This window comes from Borostomias antarcticus (assembly GCF_949987555.1).
Source record: "Borostomias antarcticus genome assembly, chromosome: 31".
Lineage (NCBI taxonomy): Eukaryota > Metazoa > Chordata > Actinopteri > Stomiiformes > Stomiidae > Borostomias > Borostomias antarcticus.
This window is the reverse complement of record NC_140264.1, coordinates 135,001-157,500: the sequence shown is the minus strand read 5'-3', so window position 1 is coordinate 157,500 and position 22,500 is coordinate 135,001. Positions and strand designations below refer to the sequence as shown.

The window sequence follows — 22,500 nt, the reverse complement described above, 5'->3', positions numbered from 1 at the left end:
GACAGAAGAGAAGACAGAGGAGGACAGCAGTGGAGCTGCATCTGATGACCAGAGAGACTCAAGGTGAGGTCAACTGATATCAGTCAGATGCTATCCTGTCAATGTGTCTAGAAAGCTACAAAGATTCCTACTTGTTTGCTGTTGAAATGAAACCAAATGCCTGTTTTCTCATTTTCAGATCATCCTCCTGTCATGACAAGCAGAGAGAGACTAAGAGGAGCGATGAACTCAAAGGTAAGGTTGCATATGGAACACTGTGTGTGTGTGTGTGTGTGTGTGTGTGTGTGTGTGTGTGTGTGTGTGTGTGTGTGTGTGTGTGTGTGTGTGTGTCAGACATTTGAACACAGTTGACACATTTCTTAGAATGTACTATATATATTTTGATGAAGTAGATGGAACTTTACAGATAAGGGTCATGTATCAAATGTCTGTCTTGTAACTTGTTAAAACTGTGTGTGTGTGTGTGTGTGTGTGTGTGTGTGTGTGTGTGTGTGTGTGTGTGTGTGTGTGTGTGTGTGTGTTTATATTCTTCTTCAGATGCAGAGTTTGTGGACACTCACAGAACAGCGCTTATTCAGAGGGTTACTGCGGTGATGTCCATAGCAGATGAACTGCTCCAGAAGCGTATGATCCCTGATGAGCTCTACTCTTCCATCCGTACCACCCGGACCAGACAGGAACAGATGAGGGAGCTGTACGAGGCTTTAACCTCTGGGGGAGTCAAGGTCAAATCAGCCTTCTACAGGATCCTCCAGGAGAAAGAGCCTCATTTGGTCCAGGACCTTGGTAAGATCTGCTGTTAGATTATGTTTATTTAATCTTGTCACAAACAAATAAGTTGTGTTTCTTAGTCCAAACTATCTAAGAGACAACATATGGAGAACATACTGCACCAGAGCTCTACCAAGTTAGCCTGATAATCTATAGTAAACTGTGTGTGTGTGTGTGTGTGTGTGTGTGTGTGTGTGTGTGCACGCGCACGCGCGCATGTGTGTTTGTTCATCCCGCGCTTCTGTCTGTGTGCTACAGTAGCATTGTTGTCCCCTCCAGAAGGTCATACTGCTACAAGAACACAATCATCCTTTATCATTCCTGAGGTTCTGTAGGACATTATCATCCTTTATCATCCCTGAGGTTCTGTAGGACAGTATCATCCTTTATCATCCCTGAGGTTCTGTAGGACAGTATCATCCTTTATCATCCCTGAGGTTCTGTAGGACAGTATCGTCCTTTATCATCCCCGAGGTTCTGTAGGACAGTATCATCCTGGTCTTGGACATCATGGGTCTTGTTTTTCCTTATCATTTCAGAAGGCGTAGCCAAGGCCACACCATGCAGTGCCACCAAACAAAGGTGAGATATGTAAAATCAGGAGAATGTTTTTGTTAGAAGGGTCCATTGTGTTTCACAGATCTATACACTGCTACTGTATGAGGATTCTGCTTGTACTGGATGTTGTTTTATGCTTTTTATTCTTCATGTCTCACTCTACATTTTCACTTTCTCCCATTCTCCCCTGTGCTGAACCAAAAAAGAGTTAAAGACACACTTCAAGACAGTTTGAAGAAAAGTTTCAGATTCATGTTTGAGGGGACTACAGAAGACAGAAAAACTCTCCTCAACAGCATCTACACAGAGCTCTACATCACTGATGGAGAGAGTAAAGAGGTTAATACAGAACATGAGATCAGGTGGATTGAATCACTCCAAAAATCATCAGTTACTTCTATCAACTGTAATGACATCTTCAAACCCCGTCCTGAACAAGAAGAATCCATCAGAACTCTGATGACGAAAGGCATGGCGGGTATAGGAAAGACAGTCTCAGTGCAGAAGTTCATCCTTGACTGGGCAGAAGGGAAAGCCAATCAGGATATAGATTTCATCTTTGTGCTTCCATTCAGAGAGCTGAATTTGATCCAGGATGAGCAGTACAGTCTGCATGACCTTCTGTGTTACTTTCACCCTGAACTTTCAGAGATAGCAGACGCAAGCATGTTTGCATCCTCTAAAGTTCTGTTCATCTTTGATGGTCTGGATGAGAGCAAACTTCCATTAAATTTCAGTCAGAACAAGAGGTTGAGGGATACCATGAAGACATCATCAGTGGACATGCTGCTGACAAACCTCATTGATGGAAATCTGCTTCCCTCTGCTCTCCTCTGGATAACCACACGACCTGCAGCAGCCAAACAGATTGAACGCAAGTGCATTGACCAGATGACTGAAGTACGAGGGTTCACAGACCAACAGAAGGAGGAGTACTTCAGGAAGCAGTTCAGTGAAGATGAAGAACTAGCCAACAAAATCATCGATCACATCAAGAAAAACAGGAGCCTCTACATCATGTGTTACATACCTATCATGTGTTACATCACTGCCAAGGTTCTAGCACCTATGCTGAGTAAAAACAAGAAAGGAGAGATCCCTACATCTCTGACTGAGATGTACATTCACTTCCTGATCACTCAAACAGGGGTGGCGCTTGGAAAGTATGAAGAGAGAAACGAGAAAGATCAGTCTAGACAGAAGATCCTGAAATCAAGAGACGGCGACATTCTGAAACTGGCCCAGCTGGCATTCCAACAGCTGCTGAAGGGAAATCTCATATTCTCAGAGGAGGAGCTGAAAATGTGTGGAATTGATGTCAATGAAGCAGCAGTGGAAAGTGGATTGTGCACAGAAATCCTGAAAGAAGAGCATGGCCTGTATAAGAACAAGGTGTACTGCTTTGTGCACCTGAGCTTTCAGGAGTTCCTTGCTGCTATCTATGTGTTCTACTGCTGTGTGAGAAACGACATCAGTTCACTGGAGTCTCTCCTGGAGAATGTGTCGACAGAGCTGCCCCTGCATGAGGTGCTGAAGAGAGTTGTGGATGAATCTCTACAGAGTAAGAATGGACATCTGGACCTGTTCCTCCGCTTCCTGCTTGGCATCTCACTGGAGTCCAACCAGACTCTCTTACAAGGCCTTCTGCCACAGACAGAGAGCAGCTCAGAGACTGTTGAGGAGATGAAGAAATACCTTAGGAAGCCAGATGTGGAGAACCTCTCACCTGAGAGGCAAGTCAATCTCTTCCTCTGCTTGACTGAGATGAAAGACAGTTCAGTACATGAAGACATTCACAAGTTCCTCATGTCACCAGATCGAGATAAACGACTTGTCTCAGGGGATCACTGCTCAGCACTGGCCAACGCACTTCTGATGTCACAGGGTGTGCTGGATGAGATGGACCCGAGGAAATACAACATAGCCCCGGAAGGGCATAACAGACTGATCCCAGCTGTGAGGAAATGCAGAAAGGCAATGTAAATATTAATGTCAAACTGACACATATCACACTAGTATAAATGACGCTGATTGTTTTAAAGGACTGTTTTTTTCAGTCCAGTTGCTTTTCTGTGCAGTCACAGACCCTCAGACATATATGGGACACACCAGGTGGGAAAGAGGGTGTATATATTATCTGAATGTATTCGTGTTTACAGTGTACTCTACCTCCGCTCCAGCAACAGCGCAGGGCGAGAGGTAATGTTGTCAGTGATGTGTGTTCACTCATTGATTGGTTGTTTTCTTAGCAGGATTTTGCAAACACTACCAGACCGATTTTCATGAAACTTGGTGGAGGGGTGTAGCATAGGCCAACTTACAGTAGAACCTATTAAATATTGGAGTGAATACGAATTAGGGGGCAGATCCACAAATCAAAACAAACATTTGAGCGAAGCCAGCTGTCCGTGTGAGGGCGATATAGACACAGGGTTTGGACTGGGGAGTGTGGGGGGAGAGCCCGGAGACGGGCGGCTGTAGCTCAGGAGGTTGAGCGGGTCGTCCAATGGCGGTTCAAATCCCTGCTCCTCCTGACAAAATGTCGAAGTGCCCTTGGGCAAGACACTGAACCCCCAATTGCTCCTAATGAGCAGGCTAGCACCTTGCATGGCAGCTGACACCATTGGTGTGTGAATGTGTGTTTGAATGGGTGAATGAGAGGCCTTCATTGTAAAGCGCTTTGGATGAAACCGCTATATAAGTGCAGTCCATTTACCATTTACCATAGCAACCAGTATGGTTCTGCTTCAGAAAGCTCTCAGTCTGGAAATGCATGTGCTACATGATCAACAGCAAAGGCACAGAGCAGCATGTTATCCATCAATCCCCTAACAGAGTCAAATAGAACCAAAGATGGAGGCTGGGATGGTGGAGGCAACAACAAAACTATAGCTAGCACATATCAGCCACACTTATCACATTAATACTTTATACATACATAATGTTCATTTCATTGTTTATGGTTTCTCGTGTATATTGGTTTGTTTGGATCTACTGACATAGTGCAATCATTTTTAAAAGTAAAAAGAAAACATACAACTCAGCAGATTCAGTGTCTACACTCCTACCACCATGTTACAAGCTTCTTTACAAACCTGACAAGCTCCACGACATTGGTGCCATTACAAGGACAGAGGACATGTGTTTCCTCTAGACAGTAGGAAGGGAGTAGGTGGGGTGACAGGAGACATACAGTAGGTCTGTGAAAGAGATAGAGATGGGATTTGAACCCTGGCAACTCCAGCCCATGAAGGACATGTTCTCTGTTTCTACAGACTGACTGACATGATGCTCAGCCTTGAGGACTGGGAATCACTGGCCTCCACCCTCCAGACACCAGACTGTCCTCTGAGAGAGCTGCACCTGAAGAACATTTACAGCCGTGGAATGATGTTTAAATACGACAATGATGATGACGATGATGATGACCTGCATGTTATCTTCGCTGCCATGAGAGGTCCACACTGTAACCTGGAGACACTGAGGTCAGTACCTTTACAGGAGTTTTCACATGATGACAACCCTAAAATGGACACATGGTTGGACAGTCTGTTAGTCTCACATTGTCACTCTTAGAGCATGTTCATATGCAGTCTTTTTTCAGTTCAGTTGATTTTCTGGTGACTCACTGACCCTCAGATATATGGGACACACCAGGTGGGAGAGATGGGGAGAATATTTGAATGTTTTAATGTTTAACATACATTGTTACTATTGACTTGTTACTAACCATTTATGTGAATATTCAACTCAGCTGACTGATGCAGTATCACTAAACACACTCCCATCACATCTGTAGGGATTGTATATTTCAGTCAGGAAGACTAGTGTAATCGTTTTGAGGGACATGTTGTCAAAATAGTGAACATACTGTACTCTACTAACCAGGGTTAGAGCAGACTATAGTTCAGGGAAGTTGAGTGTGAAAGTGCAAATATGTAGAATTCATATTTATCTGTCACTAACAGCTAATAACATGACATTTAAAAATAAAACATACAACTCCGTAAATAGATGCAGTGTTTTTATACACTCCATCCACCACGTTACAAGCTGTTCAACAAACCTGACAAGCACCACACCACAATAGACATGTTCCATTACAAGGACAGTGGACATGTGTTTCCTCTAGACAGTAGGAAGGGAGTAGGTGGGGTGACAGGAGACATACAGTAGGTCTGTGAAAGAGATAGAGATGGGATTTGAACCCTGGTTGCCAACAGACCTACAGAAGCAGTCAGAGGTCCTAACTTCTACACTGCACTCCATCTCATGAAGGACATGTCTGTTTCTACAGACTAACTGGAGTGTGTCTCGCCGATGCGGCCTGTGAATCCCTGGCCTCCTCCCTCCAGTCACCAGACTGTCCCCTGATAGAGCTGCACCTGAAGAACATTACATGGTATGATGATGATGGTGGCCTGAAGGTCCTCTTCTCTGCCCTGAGAGGTCCACACTGTAAACTGGAGACACTGAGGTCAGTACCTTTACAGGGGTTTTTACATGATGACAACCCTAAAATGGACACATGGCTGGACAGTCTGTTAGTCTCACATTGTCACTCTTAGAGCATGTTCATATGCAGTCTTTTTTCAGTTCAGTTGATTTTCTGGTGACTCACTGACCCTCAGATATACTGTATGGGACACACCAGGTGGGAGAGATGGAGAGAATATTTGAATGTCTTCATGTTTAACATTCATTATCACTGTTAGCTTGTTACTAAACTTTAATGCGGTAATATTTTATTAAACTGACTGATACCGCATGTCTACACACACTCCATCACATCTGTAGGGATCGTATGATGAGTTATTCCTTTATTTAAGTGTCATGCTTCAAATGCAGCCCAGCCCATGTGGACTTATTATAAAACACTTTCCGCTCAGTTTTTCATAAACAAAGATCAAACATAATTAAAGAAACATCCAAAATACACACAAGATATTTATAATAAAACACAAAACACACCAAAACACATATAGGCCTGTGAACTCACCAGAGTTGGGTGTAACGCGCTACAAAAGTAATGCATTACAGTAACATATTGCTGTTGGCAGTAACTAAGCAATATAACATGTTACAGATACTGAAGGATTTCGGTAATATTGTTACAGTTACAATGTCAAATAATTTGTTACTTACGGTATTGAAACACACGCACAGGGAGAGGGAAGTTTATTGTTTGTGTGTTTGTTTGCTGGCATTTGATTGGGGGGGTGTGAACGGGAACGGGGGAGAATGAGGATGACTGATTGATTGGTAAAGTCCACTCACCTGGAATCTGCATAGCTACAGCGCAACGCTACATGACCAGCGAAGAGAAGACAACAATGGCTACAGGTGCTATGTTTTCACAATGGATACACTCCCATTACGAGAGCAAACCAAGCAACATAGATTCGATTTCTTTGGATTTCGATCTGCCCTTGATCCCCGAGACTTGAGGAGATTTGTGTAAGAGTATGTTGCCGAAGACATGCTGCCTCTGTCAACAGTAGAATTGAGCGCTTTTAGAAAGCTTATCATGAGACTTACTGGCCAAGTTCCAAGTGCCCTTTTACTCCACTGTTCAACTTTGAGAACCAGAAAAAAAACACGCAAAATGCACTTTCAGAATTAAAAACACATGCTTTAGGTATTTTAGTAGTATGTAATACTAGCCCTCCAGAGCCCTAGGTATAGGTTAGGCTAGGTAGCTTCACTTGTGACTCAAGTGGTAGAGTGGGTCGTCCAATGACCGCAGGGTCGGCGGTTCAAATCCCGGCTGCTCTTCCTGTCCACATGTCGAAGTGTCCTTGAGCAAGACAATGAACCCCAAATTGCTCCCAGTGAGCAGGTTAGCATCTTGCATGACAGCTGCCACCATTGGTGTGTGAATGGGTGAATGAGAGGCCATTGTGAAGTGCTGTGGATAAAAGCGCTGTATAAGTGCAGTCCATTTACCATTTATCAGCCTTTGTAACAGGTTTCCTATCTAGCCAGCTTTTTGTAGGGCTACATATTGATATAGGTCAGCAATTAGGTTCAACCATGGATGCCAATTATTACATGATTATTCAGTTTGTTTATTATCTACAGTAGATTTGAAAAAAAAAGTGTAAAAGATTAAAGTAAGCTAGCCTAGGCCTAGCTCGTAAAATATTGGTTTGCTGTATGTATAGTTTTATTTTCATACTCACATATGTCCAGGATTGTTTAAAATTAATCTTATAAATAAATAAATTACTCTCAAATGAACGTAACTCGTAATGTGTAATAGTTAGGTTTTGAAAGTAGCTTACCCAGCACTGGAACTCACACATCATGTCAGGAGAGCCTGACATATCTTACTTAAAAACAGATTGTTCTCTAATCCAGGCCTTATAAATAAAACGGGCAATCTTAAATACTTCAGCCTTAAATAACCACTTCAGCTTCTGGCCATTATCTGCCCAGAACAGCTCAGGGTCTTGCTTTTGCATTTCATCAAACAAGGGAATCCTCAAATCATAATATAATGTATGATAAAATATGAAATGAAATTCATTTTCAACATCTTTTAGATCACAGCCCACATACTGCATGAGCATATCCTGTTCTCTTCTGGCTTCGCTGTGAACCGACCTACTTCAATAGAAAGGGGAAGGATACCAGTTCTCAGCTGAGCACCACTGATCTCTGGCTGATCTCTGGTCAGTAGTTAGGAAGGACGTTACATAGGGCTCAGGACTAAAACACTGCTTCATCTGAACACATGAACGACATGTTCTCTGTTACTACACACTGACTAACGTGTGGCTCAACCAACTCTCTCCATGACTTCTAGCCTGTGAGTCACTATGTTGTCATTGACTTTTCTGTGTGTAGACTAAATTCTCACTCTAGTCTACTTGTTACTCAGCATGTTGTCGTGTATTTGCATCTCCTATTTAGGCTGGACAACTGTTTCCTGAGAGAGAACAGTTGTGAGGAGTTGGCTTCAACCCTCAGCTCAAACTCCCACCTGACAGAGCTGGACCTCAGTCACAGTGACCTGCATGACTCAGGAGTGAAGCTGCTCTCTGATGGTCTGAGGAGTCCCAACTGTAGACTGAAGATACTGAGGTCAGTTATTAGAAACACACTCCACCAATGAGAGATAAATATGTTGATAATTCCACAAATCAATGTATTTATGATGAAAAGGTAAACATTGATATGTAGCTGAGAATATATTATTCTTTATTTGGCAAATAATAGATTATTCAATTTCTCTTATGTCACTTGCTCTCATTTTACATCATGCATCATACTGGTAAACACATATGCAGTTCCATCTCTCACCAGCAGAGTGCAGCAGAGCTGTTGTAATATCCTGATGCCCTCTCTCTCTATAGGTTGTCTTTCTGTCGAGTCACAGAGGAAGGCTGTGCTGCTCTGGCTTCAGCACTCAGGTCAAACCCCTCCCACCTGAGAGAACTGGACCTGAGCTACAATCACCCAGGAGACTCAGGAGTGGAGCTGCTCTCTGATCCACTCTTAAGGCTGGAGAAACTCAAGTTAGTATTGATTAGTAATGCATGTTTTTGCCATTTTTTGCAGAGCTGTGTTTTTAAGTCCAGTTACTGTTGCTGTAACCATTTTCAGATTGTCTGTATTTCTCATGTTAGTCTGAGAACAGTGGGTCCTGATATTGGCTCCTGCCTCATCACTCTTTTAAGCAGTACTTCACACACAGACAGATCCTTATATTGACTTATCACTGTTTGTCAGTTGTCTCTTGTCCAGACTGCTCTTCATACAGTACATAGGCTGTGTGTGTGTGTGTGTGTGTGTGTGTGTGTGTGTGTGTGTGTGTGTGTGTGTGTGTGTGTGTGTGTGTATGTATCAGTCTTTCACTCTCTTCCTCTGCCTCTCCCACAGTGTGGACCATAATGAAGAGATCTGGGTAAAATCACAGCTGCTTAAGAAGTGTAAGTTGTTGTTTTGAAGAGCTGTTTTGGTCAATGTACAAAACAATAACCTGAGGGAATCACATCCATCCATTGACTTGATATGTGGAAAACACTTGATTTAAACTTTAACCTTGTTGTTCCTGGATCAATTCATATTTAATTTTCCAAAATGTTAACATAGCCAGGAACACACACACACACACACACACACACACACACACACACACACACACACACACACACACACTCTAACACAGGTTGTAATCTAGCCTTTCTCCTCTCATCTGTAGATGCCTGTGATCTCAGTCTGGACCCAAACACAGCACACAGAGAGCTCTCTCTGTCTGAGGACAACAGGAGGGTGGAGTCGGTTAAAGAGGATCAGCTGTATCCTGATCACCCAGAGAGGTTTGATATATCCAGACAGGTGCTGTGTAGAGAGGGTCTGACTGGACGCCATTACTGGGAGGTGGATATGAAGGGGAATATTGATTTAGGAGTGACATATAAGAGCATCAGCAGGAAGGGAGGCAGCGGTGCCTGTGGACTTGGATACAATGACAAATCCTGGAATCTGAGGAAGTGGCAGAACAAAGTCCGTGTCTGGCACAATCAAGAACTGACTATTTTACCTGAGTGGTTACCTGCATCCAGCAGAGTAGGAGTTTTCCTGGACTGGTCAGCTGGCGTACTCTCCTTCTACAGCATCTCCTCTGACACAATGACCCACCTGTACACATTCCACACCACATTCACTGAGCCCCTCTACCCAGGGTTTGGGGTAAGGGGCTCAGTGACCCTGTGCCAGGTAGAGTAGCCTCCCGTGTCCTGGAGGAACACCTGGGTCTCCATGGAAACACAGTTCTGTCCCCACACACCTGTGTGACCTGATGGGGTGTGGTTGAGGGTAACCATGACTACAGATACGGAGGTTGTCCCAGGTCAATGTTGACATTGATGACCCCACTGTGGTCATGAGGAGATGAAGGGTTCTGTTCCTTTGACTGGACGTCCTTGTTCTGTTAGAGTGCTGCGCTGTAAAAGGACTTTCACTGTGAATAGCAGAAACTTGACTTGTTAAATCTATGGTTGAGGTTGATCTAATGTGTGACGTCTGTAAATATTATATAATGTATGATATCTGAGAATATGTCAATTTGTTCAATGTTTGCATTGCATCATAAATTCAACACAACACTCCTGTTTTATAATGACACAATCTTTTGATTTCATGACTTGTTCAAGATGAATAATTGAGATACTGTTTATGGAAACAATGATCCTGCAGAATATATGTTTTAAGTCGTGCATAAATTGCTCGTCTATGTACAGTATGATTGTTGTTTTGCACATTGTGATAATAAAATGCTAAATCTTCGTATTAACATGAATTCATATTCATATTCATATAGTTTTTACTAGTGATATGAGATCTATTTTAGGTACTTACTGCCTGCGTGTGTGTGTGTGTGTGTGTGTGTGTGTGTGTGTGTGTGTGTGTGTGTGTGTGTGTGTGGTTGGAACTAAGTGTTTCTGGCTGGCCATATGGAAAGACAAGCTGCAGGTTGATACTCTAGCACCCAAGGAAAACGTGTGCCCACATGTGTGTGTGTGTGTGTGTGTCTGCTTGCACACCCTGCCACACACAAACACTAGAGAAGGAATCCTATGCTTCACTAGTTGGTGTGTGTGTGGTTGACTGCTGCCGTCATGGTTACTCTTCTTGGTTTGCTAGGCTTGTGGGTCAGTGGTCATGTGACGTGACCAGGAAGTATGTAAATGTCTCTGCTTGTTATGATCACACCCTGATTAAGGCACTATCTCCAAAAGAGAGAAGAGTGTGTGACTGTGTCGTATCTTTTTGTCTTGACTTGGAAAGAATCTTCTGGAGAAAAATGCAGTTTAAACCAAATTTATTGAGCACGCCATTCAGGTCAAATTTCAGCGGTACTACAGTACTTTACTCGGCGGCCGGTTTATATCCTTGGCTTCAGGCCAGGTCTCACATGACAAACACATTTGCATACAAGGGAGGTACATTTACAACTAGTCTTGTAATTGGTCAACAGGTGTCACTGAGCTCTGCCCCCCCTCCGGACATGGGGGCAGTCTTGGGGTTTTTCCGGTCCTGCTTTGATCACCTGTAGACTTCCTGACTTCTTCTTCAGAGGTGCCATCTCCATTGTTCCTCAGGGGCAAAGGAATGTTGACTCAGGAAAGGACAATATGTTGTCATCTACATGTTAAACTAATTAAGTTAACCAAGTTCCTACTGCAATGAAGTTGCTTGTAATTACAGAGTTCTATCTAAAATGGAGTTTATTCCTTATTTTTAGTAAATGATTACTAAATGAGAGTATCCAAATGTATTGATGTAATACCGTATAAAAATACACTACATATCCCCCCTTCGAGGCGTCCTAACGCCTCGACACAAAACAACATTAAACATAACAAACAATACCCCAAAACACATACAAATAACCAAATTATCACACAACAACAAAGCAAATCGGGGGCCAGAGGTTACTAGCACTTAGCCCCTCCGAAGGAGAACAGCCCTCAGCGCTGTCTCATCTCCTCGTCTCACGCTGGAGCCATCTTCAGACATCAAACCCCCAGGTGTCGCAATCCTCTCTGACACCCAGAGAACAATGTCCGCAGCAAGATGGTAAGCTCACCCCGTCCGAAACAGGGAGAACACTCCAGGAATGTCCAAGAATGACCCTCAAGTCATCCGTGACTCCACACAGTTCATAGCTTCATGCTGGTGAGGGGCAACCACGCCTTGGTAGCCCACTAAATGCACTCCAGGAAAATCTGAAAACATCAACACAGAACTACACAGAAAACAGAACATCCTAAAGACACAGACTAAACCTAAATTACTACAAAACAGAACAATCCAACCAAGGAGACGTGTACACACACCTGAATCAAAAACACAGGTGAAATGTAGACGACCCCCTGCTGCCTGATTAAACAAGAGAACAATATACAGACAACAGATGACCGTCAGCCCCCAGGATGGCATACACCAGGCATTGCTAGGGCCCGGCCCCCAGGGTCCGCGGTACCTGTAAAACAACACTCAACACAAACCGAGGTTAATGACAGAGGGGGAAGCCTAACGCCACCCCTCACAGGCAAAAACAACAGGACAAATGAAAAACATACTGACAAAACATAAAAGAACAGCTTATGGCCATTCATTGACTATTGAAACACAAACTCTTAAATCAAAGTGAGAAACATAACCTATTTGAATTGACTAAACAGCTTTGTAAACCAATTATCTAAACTGATGTTATATGAAACCATAACTGAATACTCCTACTATTATGAAATTCCTGTAATAAACTGAACTTAGCATCAAATCATCAATAACCATTCAACACGCATGACTTTTTGTTTTTGTTTTTCTGAACAAAAAGATGGTTCATACTCTGGAGTCCATATTCAACTAGTTTGCTTCTATAATAATCTTCTGGAGACAAGTGTTTCTCCAAAATGTCACAGATGTAATAAAAAATATTCCTCATCACTTCAACTTTAATAATGAACTCAGGCTCAGAGGTGACAACGTAGGTTATCACCGCTATCATTCTCCTAAAAAATTGATTCTAAAAATGTAAGAAACTTATTGTATTGTAAATTGCTGATGACATCTAGCCAATGACATGTTTAACTTCCTATTCACCCCCCCTTTTTTTTTTTTTTTTTTTTTTTTTTTGAATACTTCAGAATTAATCATCTCCCCCTGTCTGAGGCTGTTGGAAAACAGGGAACGGGAGTGAAGATTACATCATTGGTTATTGTCGTCGTTGTTGTTCTTGTTCTGCAGAACAACAGCTTGTTTCTACTCCTCTTCTATCCATTTTCCATTCAATAACTGACTTTAAGTGAGTTTCCTCTTCAGCTCAGCATCTTGTTCCTTCAACTACTTTCCAAATTCCTTCAACTACTTCCTAATCATCTTCAACTACTTCCTAATTTCCTTCAATTCTTCTTAATCTGGTACATCCTTGGTCCATGTTGTATCATCTTCCTTCGAGTCAGACTCCTCATTCACTTCTTCACTAGTACTACTAGAGTCTGTTTCTAGGCCCTTTCTATACAGCACCTGTCATTATCTTTTCTAATACTTTCATCATATCCTCCAATATCCACTCCTTCATCTACAGAAGAGTCACTGTCGCTTCCACTTTCCCTTTTTGTTAATGTACTTCTTCTTCTTTTCAGCTGGTATCAGATGCTTATCTAATTTCTTGGTTTTGCGCTTCACATCAAGATGAGTTACAACGGTCGTCCTGGCATTTCCCTTCTGCATAATATCATTATTATCATCTCTGATTACATATCTTCCCTCAGAATTTAGCACAAGTAACTGTGTATAAGCCATATTAGATTCCCTCCTAATGTCATAAGAATGCGAAGTCAAAACTTAATTCATGTGGGAGAACAGAGCATCACTCACTCAACAGCTTGTCCGTGGTGCTGTTGACTTCCTTTACTTCGGTTGGAGCTATAATTACTGCTTCCAATGCTGTGTTCTGTATCCGTCCCACTTTACTGAACAGCGTCAAGACTATTTAAGATCCTCATAACTTGATAAACTGTTAACAATTCAAACTATCAATAAGCCTATTAAGAATCTAACACTATAAAAATGAAGCTTTATCAATTATGTAATTAATAAAGAAATGAACACTCAATCACTCACAGACATGGGACTCTTCTTGCTCTGCCTAACCTTCCTATCCAGATATAATCCTGCTCAATCTCAACCCTAGTCTTCAGCACAGGGAGCGATCGGTCCCATTTAAGCACTTTTAATTTTTGCAAATTAAAAACCACAAAGCCCGGTTTGACGCAAGCTTAGGGTATTGTGCACCAGAGGACAATCCCCTCATTAATCGCTGTATGCCAGAAAATAATGAATTAAAATAAAAAATATTTTGACGTAGACATCGAAATGTCCACACCACTTTGCCTGTCAGCAAGTTGAGTCCTACTGCCCGTTCACTCAGTCCTTTCACTCCATAAACACAATATGCAAAGCGTAATATATGTATGTACCTCTATATCGCTCTACTAAAGCAACGCTTAAACTGATGTTTATTCTATCAAAAATCAAGACACCTTCAAACCAGATATCCAACAGACCACCAATCACTCAAAAACCAAAGCTCAACACCAAACCATCTACATCCATTTAACAATTAAACACCCTCAAAACCACTTATATCCAGTATCAAGTAGAATTATTATATATATATATTTATAATAACAAAAAGTTGAATAACTATAAATAATTAATCAAGTAATCAATAAAATATTGAAGAATTAATCAATTAATGAACTAACCATGTATCCTTATTATCAAATCAAGTAATCAAACCAATCAATCACCTTATCATAAAACACCAAGCCTCAAATGCAGGTCAACCACTCAAAACAATTAAATCAGGTGATCAGTCTAGTTCAATTAATGAGCATTAATCAGCAATTCAGGCTTACTTTTCAAGCAGGTGATGGATGGGTGGATGGATGGATGGCTGGTATGGACAAAAGCTTTTCCGGATATTACTGTAAACAGATTGACTCAAAGGGGAAAAACCAATTAATCACCAAGCACTGATAATTAAAAATAAATGTGTTATTAACAATCCATTATTCTAAAGTCAAACTGTCATAAAACACACGAATAATCAAACAAATATAGAAAGCGGTCATATCTAACAATGGCCACGCGATGGCAGCATAGGACAGCAAAATTAAAGAATCAACACAACCAAACCAGCGTGAACTGCTACCTATAAATGACCACTAGATGGAGGCATAGGACAGCAAAATTAAAGAAGAGAGAATGAACTATGAACTGTCCCTCACCTTGGTTACACTATTCCATCCACAATTTATTAAAGGATTGAGAAGGATTTAAGTAACAAAAGGGTATGATTGCCCTAATTTCTAAAGACAGGAAAGAGAGAGAAATAAGAGTGAAAGAAAGAGAGAGAGACAGATAGATAGAGAGAGAAACACAATTGGGTGACTTCACACCTACAAACCACAGCACAACCCCCCTGGCCAGTGAACGCGTTTCACCGACCCCCCCCTCTTCACAGCTGTTTGATGAGGGCTGGGAATTTACAACTCAGGGTAAGGCTCACCCACAAAAGACAATTAAACAGGAAATATCAGCCAATATTATTTACATTAACTCAACTTTAAAACCTTACAATGTATAAAACCAACAAACACACAATCTCAACTTTTAAACTTTAAAGCACAAAACCCACAATGCACGCTTCCCTTTCACTCTCCGTTCACACCTCAACTTTCACACCTCTCACAGCTGGTTTACAGTACACCCCCACGTGGAAGAGAGAACAAAGGTGCAGGCACACACACACACACACAGGCCTACAGTCTACACACACAACCACGTGGAAGAGAGCTCAAATATACAATGGACACAAGAAACACAAGACAGTAAGCAGACGGCTTAAAACGTACTTAAACGAGACATACAGGACTCCGGTTTAGCCTGCTTTTACATTTACTGGTACCTCACACATTTAACAAAAATATGCAATCCTATGCATTTAATTTAACCGGTTTTCCTTTAGAGACATAGAACTCCACTCTGAATGCTCAAGTCTTTCTCTAAACTCTGCGCACTCGTATGCGTCTTTCTAAGACAATGCCCATACCGAGTCAGCACAACAATGCGTACACAATTTTAAATCTATTCTCCTTATTTATTGGAAGTTCTTTATGGCGTAAGCATAAAATAATTCGCAAGACGGTTTACCTCGATCAAGACTCGCAAAGTCGTTCGCTCTTGTCGTCCTCTGGCCGTTAGGTTCACGAGAGTTAATTGAAGTCGCTATCTTTCGAGGATCTTGAAAATTGAGCTTAGAATCGCCATCCCAATCACCATCGCCAATATGTCGTTTCTTTTTGTCTTGACTTGGAAAGAATCTTCTGGAGAAAAATGCAGTTTAAACCAAATTTATTGAGCACGCCATACAGGTCAAATCCGGCGGTACTGATTTACAGTAGGTGGTATCCGAGTTGATATACTTGGCTTCAAGCCAATGAGCACACGATAAACAATTTTGCATACGAGGGAGGTACATTTTAACACAGATCTGGTAAGCTTGTCTTTGTGATAGGTCAATTGGTGTCGCTGGGCTCTGCCCCCTCCGGACATGGGGCAGTCTTTGGGTTCCTTCCTGTGTCCTGCTTTGATCACCTGTAGACTTCCTGACTTCTTCTTCAGAGGTGCCATCTCTATTGTTCCTCAGGGGCAAAGGAATGTTGACTCAGGACAGGACATGTGTTGTCATCTAGATGTTAAACTAATTAAGTTAACCAAGTTCCTACTGAATTGGAGTTTATTCATTATTCTTAATAAAATGATTACTACATGAGAGTAATACAGATGTATTGATGTAATACCGTATAAAAATACACTACAACTTCACAGGATGAACTAAACACAGAGGGAAAGAAGAGGTCTTACAGGAAAGCAGACAGAAGACCTGCTAAGGTGAGACCTGGAGCAGAGGAGCGAGTCAGGTCCTCTGGGATTCAACCCTATACTTAGGGCTGAGTAGGCTACCCTACCCTAACAAAGACACTCACCCACCCACCCACCTATCCATCTATCTATCTATCTATCTATCTATCTATCTATCTATCTATCTATCTATCTATCTATCTATCTATCTATCTATCTATCTATCTATCTATCTATCTAATCTGTGATTACATCCATGACCCATACATGGATGTATGTAAACAGGACCTGGTCATGGTGGCAAAGAAAACATCTTGTAAAGATTCAAGATCAAAGACAGTGCAGTTATATTTGTTACAAACAGTAAATAAAAACCAATCAGGGGTATAAAGCCAGAGTCAATCAGGAGCCGGTTGCACCAGTCGTTACTAAGTGGTACTAGGCCTAGTCATAGCCTAAGTGTTGACTAACTCGAGATTTGGTCACTACTCAATTTAAATGGGTTGCACCACTCACGACTAGTTCCTAGTAACAACTAAATATTGACCCACCCTGGGAGGTGGTGTAAGTGATGACTAGTGTGAGGAAGTAGCATCTTCAACTCTGCTATTAGGACGGAGGTGGGCTGAAACATTGTAGCTAAATCTGTCGGTGGAAAAATTATTTTTTTTAGCAGATGTCTTAGTTATATCAAGATTAAGCTAACTATTGGCACCGGTGTGCTTATTGGTGTCATATTTAATAAGTTTGAGTCATTTCACGATCGAGCTAGCTAACTACCTTTAGCTCAATGGTCTCAGTTGCTGGTTAGCGAGGGGAGTCCCAGCCCAGCTGATAACCCTCCGTTGCGGGTTGGGGGGAAGCAACGGTCGGCTGGGATCCTGCCTCTCATTGTTAACCAGCAACTGGTCAGTGGACGGTACCAGGCAGCCTACGGTATGTCTGAATCAAAGAAGGTTATCAAACTAGCTGGCTAGGATCATTTAAGCATAACAATCCAACGGCTCCAACTCCCCCAAAAGAACCCCTCCACTGCACAAGCACCAACCCCAATAATAATAATAATATTAAGCACAAGCTACCGAGTGCAACGTTAGCCTTGCTAACGGAGATAATGAATTTGGAGGAGAGTGTTGCAGCTGGTGCTAAACGAGGCAAAGGAAGAATATTTTGTGGACTATTATCACATCCATTTCACAGTTGGGATTATACAGAAAGGTGAGGATCGAGCCTGTGTTGGATGACCAACTGAAATGCCTGGCCAGCTCAATATTGTTGTAAGTTTAACATGAATCGCATATGCGAGCCGGAGCCCGTCGCTTTCACTGGATGACTCGTGAAGCATGCTACATTTATCTCGCATACTAAACATGTTTTCGTGGAGTAGTACAGGTAGGCCTATGTACTAACTCGCATGTAGTAGGCGAGTTGCAATATGTACTATATAGTATGTAATATGGACATTGGGACACGGCCCAAGCTCCTTGTTAAGGGCTGGGTAAGGGCGACCAACCTCCTTTTTTACATTTTTACTTGCTTACCGATTGGCTATTTGGATCCTGCCGTCACAGTCATACAACGTCATCTTGACTGCAGGTGCAGATCGAGGGTTCGCGGTACATCACAGCCAGATTGCAATTATGATGTCATAAATACAACATGTTCTATGTTCTTCTGGCCTGTAAATATTTTACTATCTTACTATTACTACTGTCATGCAGCATGTATCAGGCTAGGAGATCCAGGAAGTGTTTCCTCTAGTGGATTACATCAGGTCACATCACAAGTCCATTACCACCTTGGACAAAATCCAATTGCATCTTCTGTCAAAAGTGATTTTTAACTTTATTTATTCATTTTTGTTTTACACTCAATTGAGATTCATCCAGAAGCTTGGGTGGTACTGTTCTCTGTTCTCAACCTGCCAGTCTCTCTTCTACTGTGGTGTCACTGCTTCTATTTCCCCATCAGAACCACCCTAGAGATGCTGATCTGTTCTCTCTCTCCCTCTCTCTCTCTCTTCCTCTCCCTCTCTCTCTCTCTCTCTCTCTCTCTCTGTCTCTTTCTCTGTCTCTCTCTGTCTCTATCTCTCTCTCTATCTCTCTCTACTTCTCCCTCTCTCACTCTTTCTTTCTCTCTCTCTCTCTCTCTCTCTCTCTCTTTCTCTCTCACTCACTCTCTCTCTCTCTCTCTCTCTCTCTCTCTTTCACTCTCTCACTCTCTCATTATCTCTTTCACTCTCTCTCTCTCTCTCACTCTCTCTCTTTCTCTCTCTCTCTCTCTCTCTCTCTCTCTCTTTCACTCTCTCTTTCACTCTCTCTCACTCTCTCACTCTCTCTCTCTCCCCAGAGTGTAGCTGAGTTGCACGAGTGCTCAGCAGAGGGGATCATGGAGTGGGTTGTCATGGTGACCATGGCCCTTTACCAGATCCTCCGTCTCCACCCGGACCAAGTTGGCCGCCGGCCGGCCGCCGACGTCGCACCGCGCCCGCCGCCGTCTCGGGACGTGCGCACGGGTCCGAGCGAGGAGGCGCGTTTCAGTCCAGCAGGCTCTCCCCAGGACCGCGCCTCTCTCCCGGGCTCGGACCCCCCACCCCGCTCCCCCAGCGCGGCTCTGAGGGTCACCTCCCAGAACTCGGAGGAGGCGGAGCTCACGGCCACGGCGTCCGTAGCTGTGAGAGAGATCCTGCGGAGGGTGAAGAGGAGGATGGAGAGAGAAGAGGAAGAGGAGGCGCCTGAGGAGGAGGAGGTGGCGCTCTTCCGCCCCGGCGCCTTCCTGCACGACCCCCGTCTTGTCGCGCTCGCCGAAGAGCTGCTCCGGAACGCCTGGCGGGACGCCCGGGAGAAAGTGCGGCGTATTGGTGGCGCCGTCACCTCCTCCTCCTCCTCCTCAGACGGCTCGGGGGCCAGTGGCGGCGTGCCGGAGGACGCCTGGATGATGGGCCACATCGGGTCGGCGGTCCGCGCCATGGAGGACGCGTCGGCCGCCCCGGAGACCCTGGCGGTGGGTCCGACCGGCCGGAACACCTCCTCCTCCGGCCCCAGCAGCAGCGCAACCCTGGAGGAGGAGGAAAAGGAGGAGAGCCTCTTGGACGCCCTGGCCCGCCACGCCCTGTTCCAGAGCCCCGGCCTGGTCTCCGCGGAGGAGCTGGAGCTGGTCAGGCTGGTGGGGGGCCTCCTCCGGGAGACGACGGAGCCCGCCGAGGGAGCCCCTCCCCCGGCCCGACCCTGGAGCCCCAGCGCCGGGAGTCAAACCGGCAGCCCTGCTGTAGAGGAGGAGCAGGAGAACCACGCCACACCCCTCCCCGCCTACGGACCCGACCTCGCCCTGCGGAGCCCCGAGACCGAGCGGCGTCTGGAAGAACAGATCTTCACGGCGCTGCTCTACCGCTTCATCCGACGGGCCGTGGGGAAGCTGGTGGCGGACTTTCTGGGCGTGGCGGCCGCCACCGACACCCCTCTGCACGACGGCGGCCGGAGGGGCCGGGACTCCTCCGGCGAGGCGTCGTGGGGAAGCAGCGACAGCAGTGGTGACCGGAGGGGCAAGCTGGACGCCACATGCGAGGTGCTGACCGCCCGGGCGCTGGCCAAACTCCAGGACACCTGCGATGACCCCAATAAAGCCAGAGTCATCGTCGACAAAGGTACAGACGTCTCTCTTATTGCATGATATTACACACAGTCGAATGTTATCATGTTATTACACACAGCCTGATGTTATCATGTTATTACACACGGTCTGATGTTATCATGTTATTACACACGGTCTAATGTTATCATGTTATTACACACAGTCTAATGTTATCATGATATTACACACAGTCTAATGTTATGTTATTATACACGGTCTAATGTTATCATGATATTACAGGCAGTCTAGTGTTTTCATGTTACTGTAGACCAGAGTCATTCTCACCTTAATAATAGTTTTACCTGGGCATGTTTTAAAACGTTATGATAGTTAGGAGTGTTATTACTGTGTAACAGTAGCATATTTTTCAACACAGCTGTGAGTGTTACTACTGGCAACATGGAGAAGAACAGGAGTAGCAGGAGGAGGAGCAGGAGGAGGAGGAGCTGTGAGCAGTCTGGAGAGAGAGACTCCTCCTCCTTCTCCTCCTCCTACCAGACCCCCACCTCCCCCTCCTCTTCCTGGAGCCTCCCAAACACCCCCGCGTTGGTAAGGAGACAACACACACACACACACACACACACACACGTGCACATACACATACACACACACACACACACACACACACACACACGTGTACTGACACACACACACATGCCGTGTTTAGAATTGACCTGAGTAGTAGTAGGATTAATACATTAGATAGTAGATAGATAGCTCCAGATATAATATAAATGTATTGACATCCACATAATGAATACATACAGTAATAATGAGTTTTTATTAGACGTCTAACTCTACAGTATATATGCTTGTCTTCTTTTCTCTGATTCCCAGATCAGTGGTCAGGAAGCTGAAGCTGTCCCCCAGGATGGACAGAAGACATCTAGAGAGGACAAGAAGAAAAAGACCAGCAAGAAACACAAAAAGAGCAGCGTTACTCCCTTGTCCTGCGATGGTAAGACCCCTTCATGTTTCAGTCCAGCAGGCTCTCCCCAGGACCGCGCCTCTCTCCCGGGCTCGGACCCCCCACCCCGCTCCCCCAGCGCGGCTCTGGAGGAGGAGGAGGAGCAGGAGAACCACGCCACACCCCTCGCCGCCTACGGACCCGACCTCGCCCTGCGGAGCCCCGAGACCGAGCGGCGTCTGGAAGGACAGATCTTCACGGCGCTGCTCTACCGCTTCATCCAACGGGCCGTGGGGAAGCTGGTGGCGGACTTCCTGGGCGTGGCCGCCGCCGCCAACACCCGTCCGCACGACGGCGGCCGGAGGGGCCGGGACTCCTCCGGCGAGGCGTCGTGGGGCAGCAGGGACAGCAGCGGTGACCGGAGGGGCGAGCTGGACGCCACATGCGAGGTGCTGACCGCCCGGGCACTGGCCAAACTCCAGGACACCTGCGATGACCCCAATGAAGCCAGAGTCATCGTCGACAAAGGTACAGACGTCTCTCTTATTGCATGATATTACACACAGTCGAATGTTATCATGTTATTACACATGGTCTGATGTTATCATGTTATTACACAGTCTGATGTTATCATGTTATTACACACGGCCTGATGTTATCATGTTGTTACACATGGCCTGATGTTATCATGTTATTACACACGGCCTGATGTTATCATGTTATTACACACGGCCTGATGTTATCATGTTATTACACATGGTCTGATGTTATCATGTTATTACACATGGTCTGATGTTATCATGTTATTACACATGGTCTGATGTTATCATGTTATTACACACGGCCTGATATCATGTTGTTACACATGGTCTGATGTTATGTTATTACACATGGTCTGATGTTATCATGTTATTACACACGGTCTGATGTTATCATGTTATTACACACGGTCTGATGTTATCATGTTATTACACCAGTCTGATGTTATCATGTTATTACACATGGTCTGATGTTATCATGTTATTACACACGGCCTGATGTTATCATGTTATTACACATGGTCTAATGCAGGGTCCAACAGTACGTTTTTTCTTCACTTTCCTGGTCGGACAAGTGGATCAGAACGTTGCCCAAAGTCAAATTTTACTTGCCCCTATAAAAACGAAACAGTTTTATCCAGCCTGCTCTCA

At 44.2% G+C, this 22,500-nt stretch overlaps 1 protein-coding gene across 1 annotated transcript in view; it reads left to right on the top strand.

Moving 5' to 3' along the window:
* Nucleotides 1-593: 593 nt before the first annotated feature.
* LOC311327308 (uncharacterized protein) overlaps nucleotides 594-22,500 on the top strand; it is a gene marked incomplete at both ends in the record, with an annotated part of 24,779 nt that continues 2,872 nt past the window's right edge. Inside the window, 14 exons of the mRNA XM_084460343.1 lie at nucleotides 594-786; nucleotides 1,311-1,353; nucleotides 1,536-3,308; nucleotides 4,605-4,814; nucleotides 5,627-5,806; nucleotides 8,245-8,415; nucleotides 8,688-8,849; nucleotides 9,214-9,263; nucleotides 9,536-10,026; nucleotides 19,123-19,278; nucleotides 19,380-19,467; nucleotides 19,583-19,776; nucleotides 19,894-20,424; nucleotides 21,463-21,630. Of these exons, the coding sequence (XP_084316469.1) occupies nucleotides 594-786; nucleotides 1,311-1,353; nucleotides 1,536-3,308; nucleotides 4,605-4,814; nucleotides 5,627-5,806; nucleotides 8,245-8,415; nucleotides 8,688-8,849; nucleotides 9,214-9,263; nucleotides 9,536-10,026; nucleotides 19,123-19,278; nucleotides 19,380-19,467; nucleotides 19,583-19,776; nucleotides 19,894-20,424; nucleotides 21,463-21,630 (4,410 nt within the window). The remainder of the gene's footprint in view (nucleotides 787-1,310; nucleotides 1,354-1,535; nucleotides 3,309-4,604; nucleotides 4,815-5,626; nucleotides 5,807-8,244; nucleotides 8,416-8,687; nucleotides 8,850-9,213; nucleotides 9,264-9,535; nucleotides 10,027-19,122; nucleotides 19,279-19,379; nucleotides 19,468-19,582; nucleotides 19,777-19,893; nucleotides 20,425-21,462; nucleotides 21,631-22,500) is intronic.